At 42.2% G+C, this 14,450-nt stretch overlaps 1 protein-coding gene across 1 annotated transcript in view; it reads right to left on the bottom strand.

The window, feature by feature from the left end:
- Positions 1–6,430: 6,430 nt before the first annotated feature.
- Positions 6,431–14,450, bottom strand: part of IFIH1 (interferon induced with helicase C domain 1) — a 60,418-nt gene continuing 52,398 nt past the window's right edge. Inside the window, exons 13-16 of the mRNA XM_069574331.1 lie at positions 11,210–11,371; positions 7,622–7,812; positions 7,040–7,133; positions 6,431–6,939 (exon numbers count right to left, since the gene is read on the bottom strand). Coding sequence (XP_069430432.1) covers positions 6,760–6,939; positions 7,040–7,133; positions 7,622–7,812; positions 11,210–11,371 — 627 coding nt within the window. The 3' untranslated portion in view covers positions 6,431–6,759. The remainder of the gene's footprint in view (positions 6,940–7,039; positions 7,134–7,621; positions 7,813–11,209; positions 11,372–14,450) is intronic.

Raw genomic sequence — 14,450 nt, 5'->3', positions numbered from 1 at the left:
GGATGAGATGGCTGGATGGCATCACTGACTCGATGGACGTGAGTCTGAGTGAACTCCAGGAGTTGGTGATGGACAGGGAGGCCTGGCATGCTGCGATTCATGGGGTTGCAAAGAGTCAGACATGACTGAGCGACTGAACTGAATGCCCCTAACAAGGCCAGATAACCCACTCCTTTTTCATTACTTCTGTTATTACCTAAAGTGGGTCTATGACAATGAGATGTTTACTATTGGAGACACCCTAACCTGCTCTTAAGGAGGACTAGGGGAAGAAATCAGTGACTTACAATCCCTTAGAGCAGTAAGAGGACAAGGCTGATGACTGTCTCACTGGTTGCCGTCTCAGGTCACAGGCTTGGACTGCTTTACATCAGGGTATCTATTCCCATCCGTGGTGAACAAACTGGCAATGAGTTAAAATTTCAACCCTTTAGTCCTACCCAGCATTGGTCATGCTGGAGACTTTGGGGATACCCAACTCCAGTCCTGGGGTCCCAGGAGTCAACCTGCCTTGACCTCCTAGGGATCTGGTCCTTGAAAGGTTGTCATGCCTCAACCTGCTCGGGGTTCCACCAGTCCAGGGGTCCCAGGAGGTCATCATGCCTCGATCTGCCCAGGGACCCAATTCTTGGGGGGCCGATCTGCCTCGACCTGCCTGGGGATTTGATCACCAGGAGGCTGTCAAGCCTCAGCCTGCCTGGGGATCTGCACCCTGACCCGGGGACGCCTGGCTCTCAGGTTGCAACAGTACTGGGTAGGATAAGCTTCAGAAAGACTCACCCCTAAGAAGTCCACCCATGAAAATAGAAGTCCCACAGCCTTGTAGGACTGTGCTCACTCTCAGCAATAACTCAGGAGCCCAACGAGACCCCATTGCCTTTCTAGAAAGACTAAAAGAGGCCCTCCAACAGTTTACCAATCTGGACTTAGACTCTTATGAGGGACAGGTGATTTTAAAGGACAAATTCCTGTCCCAGTGTGCATCAGATATCAGAATAAAGTTACAAAAGCTACAGCAGCAGGACCCTACTGCCTCTTTAGATGAGATGGTCCAGACAGCCACCAATACCTTTTATAACAGAGCAGGAGAAGGAAGCCAAGGCCCAGGAGAGGGAGAAAAGGAAAGAGACAAGGCATACCCAGATGGTGGTCTCCCTCCAGGGAAGCCTATGGCAACCCTGAGTCCTTGAAGGACAAGGCACAAGGCAAATGTATAATCTGTAGACAGGTGAAACATTGGGCCAAAGAGCATCCAAACCATGACAAGTCTCCTAAAATGGCTTGCTACAAATGCCATCAACTGGGACATTGGGTGGCACTCTGCCCTCAGGACTCAAAAGTCTCAAGGTTAAGCACCAAGCCTTCTCTAACGATGGTTCAACAGGACTGAAGTGGGCCCGCTCCAGCCAGCTCACCTGTCACAGATAACCATCACGGGGCTGGAGCCAAGAGTGCAACTGGATATGGCAGGTAGGTTTGGGAATTTCTTGGATTGACACGGGGGCTACCCAGTCTGTCTTGATCTCCTACTCTAAAGGCTTCTCCTCCTAAATTTGTACCATTTTGAGTGCTACAGGAAAAACAGTTACAAAAAAATTCACCTGAGCACTTTGTTGCTGAGATGGACAAATATTTTCCCACCAGTTTCTAGTGGTCCCTGACTGTCCTCCTCCCTTATTGGGAAGAAATCTCTCCCTGCCTTTGGAACCTTGCAGCTATTGCAGTCTTGATAGAATATGCTTTAAAACACTCTTTTGGGGGTAAACTAATTATTTTTACCAACCACCAAGTGAAACAACTCCTAAATGGGAGAGGCCATTTATGGATACCTAATAAAAGAATTCTCAGATATCAAGTAGTGTTGATGGAAAATCCAGGCCTCACTATATCCCCTTGTGAGGTTCTTAACCCAGCCACCCTCCTTTCTATCCCCAAAGGCTCTCTCCCCTTTCACTGTTGCCTAGAAATCTTGGCCCACTGGACAAAACCCTGAGGGGGATTGTCGGAAGATCCTTTGACCAATCCTGAGGAAATCTGGTACACTGATGGAAGCAGCTTTGTCTTGGATGGTAAAAGAAGAGCCGGATGTGCAGTAGTCTCCAATTTTGAGACATTAGAGGCTAAGCTTCTGCCACCAAGTACTTCAGCCCAATTAGCTGAGCTCATAGCCCTGACTCGAGCTTTAGAGCTGGGAAAAGGAAAAAGAATAGCCATTTACACTGACTCCAAGTATGCCTTTCTGGTGCTACATGCACATGCTGCTATTTGGAAAGAAAAGGACCACCTGACCACCCGAGGGTCCCCAATCAAATACGGTGATCAAATTCTTAGACTCTTGGAGGCAGTCCATCTGCGTGCTGAGGTTTCAGTTTCCCACTGTTCAGTTCAGTTCAGTTCAGTCACTCAGTTGTGTCCAACTCTTTGCAACCCCATGAACCACAGCATGCCAGGCCTCCCTGTCCATCACCAACTCCCGGAGTAAAGGACACCAAAAAGGGAGCACTGAAGTGGCACGAGGGAACCAAGCAACTGATCAGGCAGCTAAGAGAGCAGCATTACAGAACAATGACCCAATAGGGGTTGCCACCTTAGTTCCACAGACTAATTTGCCAGAAACTCCATCATATACTGAAGATGAGACTCTTAAAGCTAAGAGTGAGGGCTTTCAAGAAGATCATATGGGGTGGTTCCAAAAGGACAGACTCCTTTTTCTGCCTGGGAATGTCCAATGGAAGTTGGTTAACTCCTTATATGTCACCACTCATTTAAGGGAAAAGGCCCTCCAAAGATTACTAGAAAGGTCCTTCAGAGGAACAGGCCTCCAAACGACTATAAGGCAAGTGGTCTCCTCTTGTTCCACTTGCCAATTAAACAACCCCCAAGGAGCTCGAAGACCCCAGCTGGCCCACCCAGGAGAAGACTGGCAGATGGACTTCACCCAGATGCCAGTTTCTCAAGGGTATAAATACCTATTATTCATGATAGATACATTCACAGGATGGATTGAAGGCTTTCCCATCCAGACGGAGAAGGCTGAGGTGGTGGTAAAAAAAACCGCTCCATGAAATCATTCTGAGATTTGGTCTGCCCAGGTCATTAAAAAGTGACAATGGGACATCATTTAAAGACCTCCCTGGGATGGAAGGAAACTTGCCCAATAGCTCTCCTCTGCACCCATATTGGCCCTAAGGAACAGGTTGGTTTTAGTCCTTATGAGATGCTATATGGGAGACCTCCATGTTAGAACTGGACATGGAACAACAGACTGGTTCCAAATAGGAAAAGGAGTACATCAAGGCTGTATATTGTCACCCTGCTTATTTAACTTATATGCAAAGTACATCATGAGAAACGCTGGGCTGCATGAAGCACAAGCTGGAATCAAGATTGCAGAAATATCGATAACCTCAGATATGCAGACGACACCACCCTAATGGCAGAAAGTGTTGAAGAACTAAAGAGCCTCTTGATGAAAGTGAAAGAGGAGAGTGAGAAAGTTGGCTTAAAGCTCAACATTCAGAAAACTAAGATCATGGCATCTGGTCCCACACTTCACAGCAAATAGATGGGGAAACAGTGGAAACAGTGGCTAACTTTATTTTTCTGGGCTCCAAAATCACTGAAGATGGTGATTGCAGCCATGAAATTAAAAGATGCTTACTGCTTGAAAGGAAAGGTATGGATGTGAGAGTTGGACTATAAAGAAAGCGGAGCAGAACTGATGTTTTTGAACTGTGGCATTGGAGAAGACTCTTGAGAATCCATTGGACTGCATGGAGATCCAACCAGTCCATCCTAAAGGAGATCAGCCCTGGGTGTTCATTGGAAGGAGTGATGTTGAAGCTGAAACTCTAATACTTTGGCCACCTGATGCAAAGAGCTGACTCATTTGAAAAGACCCTGATGCTGGAAAAGATTGAGGGCAGGAGGAGAAGGGGATGACAGAGGATGAGATGGTTGGATGGCATCGCTGACTCAATTGACATAAGTCTGAGTAAACTCCGGAAGTTGGTGATGGACAGGGAGGCCTGACCTGCTGCGGTTCATGGTGTCGCAAAGAGTTGGACATCTCTGAGCAACTGAACTGAACTGGCGGGAGACCTCTTCCTAGATCCAGAGGCTCAGACCCTCCAATCTTATGCCATGGCCATTGGTCAACCCAACAGGACATACGCTTGTGCGGTGTGAACCAGGACCCAAAAGGTTCTAAGGAATCACCACTATATGCTCCAGGAACTCAAGTCCTAATTAAAGTCTGGAAAGATGGGTTCCCAAAGTCTCAACTCCAGCCCACATGGAAGGGCCTATACCCTGTAATACTTTCTACCCCCACAGCAGTCAAGGTGCCAGGACATGACTCCTGGATTCACTACTCAAGAGTCAAGCTGTGGAAGAAAGCAGAAGAGGATACTCAATACACCTGTGAGCCCCTGGGGGAATCTCAGATACCTATTCAGAACCACAGATGAGTGTCATTCTAATAAACACCCCCAAATTCTAGTTTCTGGGGATAAGATTTCTCAGGACAGCTCTAAAGAGTCAACGTAGCTTGGCAGAGGTTGTACTCCAAAACAGACAGGAGATAGATCTTCTTATCCCTGAACAAGAAGGGACTTGAGCCATCCTAGCGATGGGAATTTGGAGTTGGATAATGCCCCTACTAGTCCTTGTTATGTCATATTGATGCTGTTTATGATTGTTCTATGTATTATCAATTGTCTAATCTGTTTTGTCTCTGTCCAGGTCAATAAGCTATAACATGCAGTGCCGGTTCAACAAGGCTATATAAAACTAAAGCCCACCATGGAAAATATCACTCACCCTTAGATGGACACCACTATAAGGACTCTGAGGCCTGAAACTAGCAAGAGGCGGAGGCCCAATAGCTGTCGCCATCCCAGTTCAGTAGGCAGTAGCCAGAAAGACCTCAATGCCCCTATTCCCAAAGAATTGGGCCTCCCATCTCTTGAGGGGGGGATGTTAGGTAGTTAGAATAGGAAAAAGGAGTCCAGAATGGAGGTGGCTAAAAGACAAGGAAGGGAAAAGCCCGCGAAAATAGAACAAAGAAAGGTCCGAGGACCAGAGTGAGGACCTCAGGTAGAACAAATAGCATTCCTGGCTAGCCCAACTACATTGGGCAGGCCCAGGGGGAGAAAAAAACACATAAAAAGAGGAGACAAAGGGCCATGATGGGTCTCTCTCTCTCTCCCGTGAGTGCTCTTTCTCTCTCTGTCTCTCTCTTCTCTTATGGTCTTTTGGGTTGGCATACCCTCATACCTTGAGAATATATTTTCCTTTATTTTCTAAATAACACCAATCTGTCCAAGAACTATACCATGGACTGTCCGAGAGCTGTGACGTGCCGAGGGCTTTAACGTCTGTTGCTTCAAATCTTTGTTGTAATGAGACAGAAGTGAGGAGAGTACAGTCCCCTGACAATACCTTGCCTTTCGTGGTACTTCATATTTTTCAAAATACTTTGATACATACGTATATATTGTTGCTGTTGTTGTTCAGCTGCTAAGTTGTGCCTCTTTGCTACTCCATGGACTGCAGCACACCAGGCTTCCTTGTCCTACACTATCTCCCAGAGTTTGTTCAAACTCATGCCAAACACATATATTACTTAATCATAAACACTGGGCAAGGATGTGGGAAGCAGAATTCTAAGAAGGCTTCCAAAATCTCTGCTGGTGGTATATGTTCCCTGAAAATTCCCCCGACCTTGAATATGGGTAGGATTTGTGAATATGATGAAATTACAGTTAAAATTCCCATGATTGCAGTTAGAATGTCTTAGCACACTTGAGAGAGTCTCCTGCTGGCTGTGAAGAAGCAAGTAGCTGTGAAAGGCCCCGTAAGCAGGCCATGTGATAAGGGTGACTTGTGGGGCTTAGAGTAGACAGTAACAAAGAAATAGCAGTAGACAGCTAACAAAAAAATAGCAATCCTATTCTTCAGTTGTAAGGAAATGACAGCCAACAACCTGAAAAGATTGGAAGTGATTCTTCTTCCAGAGTACCCAGGTGAAAACATCACCTGACACCTTGACTTTCAGACTTCTGAGGTGCTGAGCAACCTCTGGGCTACAGAACATGTGCATTAATAAATGGGTGTTGTTTTAAGCCACTTGTTGTCTAGTTGCTGTCATGTTCTACAGTTTTGTGACCCATGGACTGAAGCCTGTCAGGCTCCCCTATTCATGGAATTTTCCAAGCAAGAACACTGGAGTGGGTTACCATTTCTTTTTGCAGGGGATCTTCCTAACCCAGGGATCAAACACTGGTCTCCTGCATTGGCAGGCAGATTCTTTACCCCTGAGCCCTACGGCTTCCCATAAGGAAGCCCTATGAAGCAATAGAAAGCCAATAAAAGCAAAAGCAGATAGTACCATTACCATTTCACCAAAAAGGAGACTGGTTCAGAAAGATGAACTGATTTGCTTAATTTTATTCTGAAATTTAGTGACAAGACTGAGATTAGCACCTCAGATCCTTATTTATACTCGAACATCCTTCCCACAGCAATATACTGCTCCACACTAAAGGGTTTTGCTGGAAGGTTTTCATTTTTCACCTCTGCCCACCAACAAGGTAGAAATTGAAAGCATAATATATTGTCTTCTTTCATATAGCTCAATACAGAGTAAAGCATTGACTTTTATTAATGTTCACATAAGTTCTGTAGTATGATGAAAACAATCAAAATCATGTAAATGTCAAGTTGTTAATATTTTTAAAAGAAATCTGGAATCAAACGTCAGTCCTCATCACTAAACAAACAATATTCTGAATAGTTAAGATCAGGAAATGTGATTGGTAATTCTACCCACTTTTTGTATTGTTTCTTTGGTAAATTATTTCGGAAAACCACTACAAAATTCTTTATTTTGAGACAAGGCAAATCTAAGCCTTTGTGCACCATCATCGTTCCCCAAGCCTGGAAAACAAAAGAGAGAGGGAGAGGAAAGATTAAATGCACATTCAATTAAGAATTCCTTTTGGCCAAAGTAAAATTAAGCCCACAGCAGTTTACTTACTTGGCCACATTTATTGCAGATTATCTCGCCATTTGTTTGATACTCAGCACACGTTGTTTGCAGTGCTTTGTTTCCTCTCACAAAGTACAGTTTCCTAAAATTATCAAGGAATCAGAATTATCCCTGAGAATTCATAAAGGACCAGTACACAGCCCATGGCACACACTGCTGGGCTTGCCAGTCATCCACATGCATGCACCGTTCTATACTTCATCCCTTCGGCCAAATCACTGGGCACACACCTCTCACGGTATGTTGCTTTTTATGGCTTCTTCCATGTCTGTTGATTATTTTAATTAGACTTCAGATGCTCAAGAAGTTGAAAATAAATATGAGCATTCACAAACTGATCTGGTTTGGACGAAAATGGCTTTGGGTCTTACACTTCTCCTTTCCTGCCTTTGTGTATATATTTGAAAAATGGACCCTTGAAATAAGGTTCATAATTTGGGGACTAAGAAGGGGAAGTTCTGGAAAAATAATGAATCTCATGTGTACTATTTTGTTAGACCATTTACAATACAAACTGCTTTATCCCTTATAAAGAAACTTAAAAGACTTTAAGTCTTCTCTTGGACTTACTTGAACTCTGGTGTCATATTGACATGGTGCATCTTCTCAATTACGTAGATATCTTCTCCAGAGCAGGCTGGCACACTACAGTTTTTACACAGAAAATTTATTAATGATGGCTTGTCCTTGAACTGCTTTGCAATACTTCTCTTGGTTTTCATTTTCTTTTCCATTATACTTTGCATCTGTAATTCCAAAATCTGCAAAAGAATATTCAATGTGAGTTTTTTTTTCATAGTTTCAATGAAGTAAGTTGCCTGGAATTCAGAGATTTTAGATAGTTATGAAAATATACACTTGACTTATAGTCTAAAAATAAAAGTAATGAGGTGATGGCTCCCAAAGAGTTTAGTATAGAATCTTCTCCTACAATCATGGAAATATGGAATCCTTGAGTGTGCAAAACATATCCCATTCCATTTTTTAAAACGCTTTACTGTGAGAAAATGTTTGGCAATATTTAATAAAGACGAAGGAAACAAAGACAATAACAACGAAACTCCTTCTAATCCGCATCTCCATAGGTTTTAATTTTATCTCATAAAATAAGTTTACTCTTTCTTCCACATGAAGTCTCTTTAAAGAACTAAACATTCTTAGTTCATCACCCTTAGTCGTTTCTTATCCATGATAAGCCTGCAGTTTCTTTCATTTCTCTTCATACAGTGTAACTTCCAGACTTGTCACTATTTTATCTCTATACAATTGTGACAGAAGATACTAGTTTCCCACCTAGGATCCATTCTTCATAGTAACAGAACTACAATTTTATTCTGAGTGGAAATACACCATTAAATAACTACATTTATGAGTCAGTGGCCTTTAAGACATAAGTCTATAAGATGTTGAACAAAATTTCCAGAAAGGATCTTTAAGTATCAGGTAGCTGGCATGGGCACTGTTGCTTTTTCCATCTTTTTCCTCCTTCCTTCTTAGAATGAACATGCAGCAGCTGAAATTCTAAAAGCTTTGACCTTGAGAATGGGAGCCAAATAGTAAAAAGGCAGAGAAGAGAAAGGAATTTTGGCATCCTGATGACATCATGGAGCTATTGTGTTATGTCTAGATTACCCACAGTCTTTATATGAGAGAATAAAATCTTTAAATTTTTATATTCCCAATTCTGTGGCTAATGGAGAAACTTATTCATAACAGAAATAATATAATTTATGAGAGATATAAAACTTGAGATAGAGACTAGCCAGTTCTCATACTTATACAACTTCACAGTAGACAATTCTAGTTTTTAAATAATTTACCTCCTAACTAAACCTCTCAAAGATGACAAATTGATATTAAGTTGCGGAGGAAGCCATTGTTTTCCTTAAAATCAAAGGAAAGTTTTCAGGAAAAGTAAACTATCCGTGCTGATGAACAAAACTGAATAGCCCAGTTCTCTGGCTCTCACCTCTGTTTTAGACCTTGACGTGAGGCAGCCATAGTTAGCACAGAAAAGAGAACAAACCTTGCAAGTGAACCTGTGGGCTATAATACGATTTAATCAGATAAGTATGAAGACAAATTTCCTATGTAAATTATAACAGTATAATGAATTGAAGTATTCTGTTCTTTAAAAGTTTAATTAGCCTGTTCTTGCAGGATATTTACAGTTCAGTGAGCTGGTGAAAAGATGATCTGGCATAGGAACAGATACATATGGGCAATTAAGAAATAACTATGAATGCAACAGAAAAAAAAAGCAAACAAAACAAAGGTCAGTGTTTGGCTATGTAACCAGGACACCAGAAACCAAAAGAATAACTCTAAGCTAGTAAAGGATATGAAACAACTAGAAGGGCCAGAAAAGAAAAGAAATCATAACAAATATATGGGAGGCAGAGCTATAATCAGCCTGCATGCATGCTCAGTCGTGCCCAACTCCTTGCAACCTCATGGACTGCAGTGTAGCACACTAGTCTCCTCCATGGAATTTTGCAGGCAAGAATACTAGAGTGGGGTGCCATTTCCTTCTCCAATAATAATCAGTCTAATTCCAGCTAAAATGTAATCTGGCAAATGTTGTTCGGTCAAGGCCAGGGACAATGTTTAGTATCTTCAACTTACTCCTAGAAGTCTGATTTGATTGAAGAAGCTTGGGGTTATGCATAAACTCAGTATATAACATGGAAAATAGACCTCCCCTTATATGTCAACTCAAACTGTTTATTAGTGGTTGCCCCAATGTTATGTTGAGAAGGATTCTTAAATCAGTAGAAAAGTGTTTTGACCTGGTGGCAATGTGTGATGGGGCTTTGAACAGAGTAGTGGTGACACATACCCCACGTCATTGCCATCCCTTCTCTGGGTTTGTCTACCTGGAGCAATTTTAAGAGAGTAGGTCTCTTAGCCAAAGGAGACCTAAATAAGATAGTCCATAGGGCCCCCAAAGAGACTGCCTCTTTTCTAGAGATTATCTGGAAACGTGTGACTCACAAACTCCAGAGATGGTTCTAGAGTTTATACAAAACACTGGTCTTGAAACATCAATCTTTGAAAAACATCCCACGTGATTTACTCATTTAGTACTTTAAATGTAAAGTGCTAACTTTCCAGTGGTATTATATGGCTACAAATGTTTGATTTGACACCACAAAATGTTTGGTTTGCCTTATATTTAAAGGGGTTTTAAAATATAAATTCGTGTAGAAACCTGGCCAGGAAACCTTGGAGTTGGTTATAGCAATGCACACCAATTTGAAAGCATCCCTTCCGTGAAACTCTATTTAGGGTAGAGCCAATTCCAATGTTAAGAAACTAACATTCACACCCATATGCAAGGGTGTGAATTTTCTTCTAAATGGATTGTTTGCTATTATAGTAGTTACAGTCTTTAATTCAGTGGTATGGGGGATTTCCTGAAATATTGTAGAAATACATTCTTCCTTTGCTGCATTCCTCTCACAACTCAAATGATTCTATGTTAGTAAACTGAGATGCAGCAAGATGGTATATGATCTATTTTCTTAACATTCGGGGCTAGCCTCAATGTCTCTCCCTCTTAGAGAGGCCTTTCCCAAACACCTAACCTAAAGTGCCCAACTAGATGTTTGTTTCACATTGTCTTGACCTAATGCTTCAGCTCTCCTCTCCATACATGTATTACTTGCTTTATTTCTCTTTATCGTTTCTCCTCCTCAAATCTCACCATGTACTCACTCAAATACAAGTTTCATGCAGGAGGGATCTATCTGCGTTGCTTGCGGCTACATTCACTGTTTTTACAAGTGTTGCCTGTTGCTTAACACGCAGTAGGCACTTCACAAATATTTCTAAAATGAAAAAAATTGTGCCTGTACAGATTAGATGGGACCAAAACAACCAGGTTGAATTGAATAAGTGAGTTGCACTAGTTTTTCTGGGTCAGGGAAAATCTAAATTTATATTATCAAACTTTATAGAACAGCTCCCTGATGATTTCTGCCCACCACGGATCTTGAGTCTTTGTATGTGAATCTGGTCTCAGAACAGTCTTTCAAACTGGAATTTATAATTCAGCACAATTTCTGTCTAGATGCTTAACCACAAAGAGATATCGTGGCAACCACAGACAGCCATTTAAAAGTGAAAACTGAATTCAGAGTTAGCCCAAAACAATACCTTATGAGCGTACTCCTCTGGTTTCATATTTTGAACACGGTCTATAGCTTTATACATCATTTTCTCTCGGAAATCATTAACTGTCTCACGTTCAACAACCCCTGAGCCGCTTTGGGCAACCAGAACATAGGTGCTCTCATCAGCTCTGGCTCGACCACGGGCCTGAGAACAGAAAGAAATCAAGTCAATGAAGTCAATGAAGGGCTGTGCTTTGCTACAAATGCTCCTGTTTTTGTTCCAGAATGATATTCACTGCTCAATATCCCATCATCAAATGATTCCTCTATTCTCTGTAAAGTCAGTTATTATCCATTTTCTTAATAAGTTGGCTATTTGAAACTCAAAATGCACTTCAGTGAAAAACAATGTTGTAGAATGATGATGGTTAGGTTCCCACATGCATGGGTACATGCGTGCTATGTCACTGCAGTCATGTCTGAGTTTTTGTGACCCCATGAACTATAGCCTGCCAGTCTCCTCTGTACATGGGATCCTCCAGGCAATAATACTAGAGAGGGTTGCCATGCCCTTCTCAAAGGTATCTTCCCAATCTAGGGATCGAACCTGGGTCTCATATCTCCTGCATTGGCAGGTGAGTTCTTTACCACTGAGCCACCACGGAAGCCCACACTGGCCTTCAAAAGCCTCAACGACACAAGGCTATCCTGTCTTGCCCTTCTTTTCCCCAGGTACCCCTCTCAAACCCTGAAAACCATCCTCAGTGATTTGGGCTGGGGAGCCCCATTGCCCCTCTTCCCAGTAGGGGGATAACTGGGGAGAAGGGCCTCTCTGACTTCGACACCAGAGCTGAGGCGAGTGCCATTATGTTTCTGGCATCTACCTTCAAAGTTGTAAGAAAACACACTCAATGTGGTGGTACATTACTATGCTGTGCTCTGCTTAGTTGTTCAGTCGTGTCTGACTCTTTGTGACCCCATGGAGTATAGCCCTCCAGTCTCCTCTGTCCATAGGGATTCTCCAGGCAAGAATATTGGAGTGGGTGATAGAAGCAAGGTCTGATGCTGTAAAGAGCAATATTGCATAGGAGCCTGGAATGTTAGGTCCACGAATCAAGGCAAATTGGAAGTGGTTAAACAGGAGATGGCAAGAGTGAACGTCGACATTCTAGGAATCAGTGAACTAAAATGGACTGGAATGGGTGAATTTAACTCAGATGACCATTAAATCTACTACTGTGGGCAGGAATCCCTTAGAAGAAATGGAGTAGCCATCATGGTCAACAAAAGAGTCCAAAATGCAGTACTTGGATGCAATCTCAAAAATGACAGAATGATTTCTGTTCATTTCCAGGGCAAACCATTCAATATCACAGTAATCCAACTCTATGCCCCAACCAGTAATGCTGAAGAAGCTGAAGTTGAACAGTTCTATGAAGACCAACAAGACCTTTTAGAACTAACACCTAAAAAAGATGTCCGTTTCATTATAGGGGACTGGAATGCAAAAGTAGGAAGTCAAGAAACACCTGGAGTAACAGGCAAATTTGGCCTTCGAATACGGAATGAAGCAGGGCAATGGTTAATAGAGTTTTGCCAAGAGAAAGCACCAGTCATAGCAAATACCCTCTTCCAACAACACAAGAGAAGACTCTACACATGGACATCACCAGATGGTCAATCCCAAAATCAGATTGATTATATTCTTTGCAGCCAAAGATGGAGAAGCTCTATGCAGTCAGCCAAAACAAGACCGGGAGATGACTGTGGCTCAGATCATGAGCTCCTTATGGCCAAATTCAGAATTAAATTGAAGAAAGCACGGAAAACCAATAGACCATTCAGGTATGACCTAAATCAAATCCCTTATGATTATACAGTGGAAGTGAGAAATAGATTTAAGGGCTTAGATCTGATAAATAGAGTGCCTGATGATCTATGGACAGAGGTTCATGACATTGTACAGGAGACAGGGATCAAGATTATCCCCATGGAAAAGAAATGCAAAAAAGCAAAATGGCTGTCTGAGGAGGCCTTACAAATAGCTGTGAAAAGAAGAGAAGTGAAAAGCCAAGGAGAAAAGGAAAGATACAAGCATTTGAATGCAGAGTTCCAAAGAATAGCAAGAAGAGATAAGAAAGCCTTCTTCAGTGATCAATGCAAAGAAATAGAGGAAAACAATAGAATGGGAAAGACTAGAGATCTCGTCAAGAAAATTAGAGATACCAAGGGAACATTTCTTGCAAAGATGGGCTCGATAAAGGACAGAAATGGTCTGGACCCAACAGAAGCAGAAGATATTAAGAAGAGGTGGCAAGAATACACAGAAGAACTGTACAAAAAAGATCTTCACGACCCAGATAATCATGATGGTGTGATCACTCATCTAGAGCCAGACATCATGGGATGTGAAGTCAAGTGGGCCTTAGAAAGCATCACTACGAACAAAGCTAGTGGAGGTGATGGAATTCCGGTGGAGCTATTTCAAATCCTGGAAGATGATGCTGTGAAAGTGCTGCACTCAATATGCCAGCAAATTTGGAAAACTCAGCAGTGGCCACAGGACTGGAAGAGGTCAGTTTTCATTCCAATCTGAAAGAAAGGCAATGCCAAAGAATGCTCAAACTATCACACAATTGCACTCATCTCACATGCTAGTAAATTAATGCTCAAAATTCTCCAAGCCAGGTTTCAGCAATACGTGAATCGTGAACTTCCAGATGTTCAAGCTGGTTTTAGAAAAGGCAGAGGAACCAGAGATCAAATTGCCAACATCCACTGGATCATGGAAAAAGCAAGAGAGTTCCAGAAAAACATCTATTTCTGCCTTATTGACTATGCCAAAGTCTTTGACTGTGTGGATCACAATAAACTGTGGAAAATTCTGAAAAAGATGGGAATACCAGACCACCTGACCTGCCTCTTGAGAAACCTATATGCAGGTCAGGAAGCAACAGTTAGAACTGGACATGGAACAACAGACTGGTTCCAAACAGGAAAAGGAGTACGTCAAGGCTGTATATTGTCACCCTGCTTATTTAACTTTATATGCAGAGTACATCATGAGAAACGCTGGGCTGGAAGAAGCCCAAGCTGGAATCAAGATTGCCGGGAGAAATATAAATAACCTCAGCTATGCAGATGACACCACCCTTATGGCAGAAAGTGAAGAGAAATTAAAAAGCTTCTTGATGAAAGTGAAAAATGAGAGTGAAAAAGTTGGCTTAAAGGTCAACATTCAGAAAACGAAGATCATGGCATCTGGTCCCATCACTTCATGGGAA

Source organism: Ovis canadensis, chromosome 2 (genome assembly GCF_042477335.2).
Source record: "Ovis canadensis isolate MfBH-ARS-UI-01 breed Bighorn chromosome 2, ARS-UI_OviCan_v2, whole genome shotgun sequence".
NCBI lineage: Eukaryota > Metazoa > Chordata > Mammalia > Artiodactyla > Bovidae > Ovis > Ovis canadensis.
This window is presented reverse-complemented; position numbering and strand designations above follow the sequence as displayed.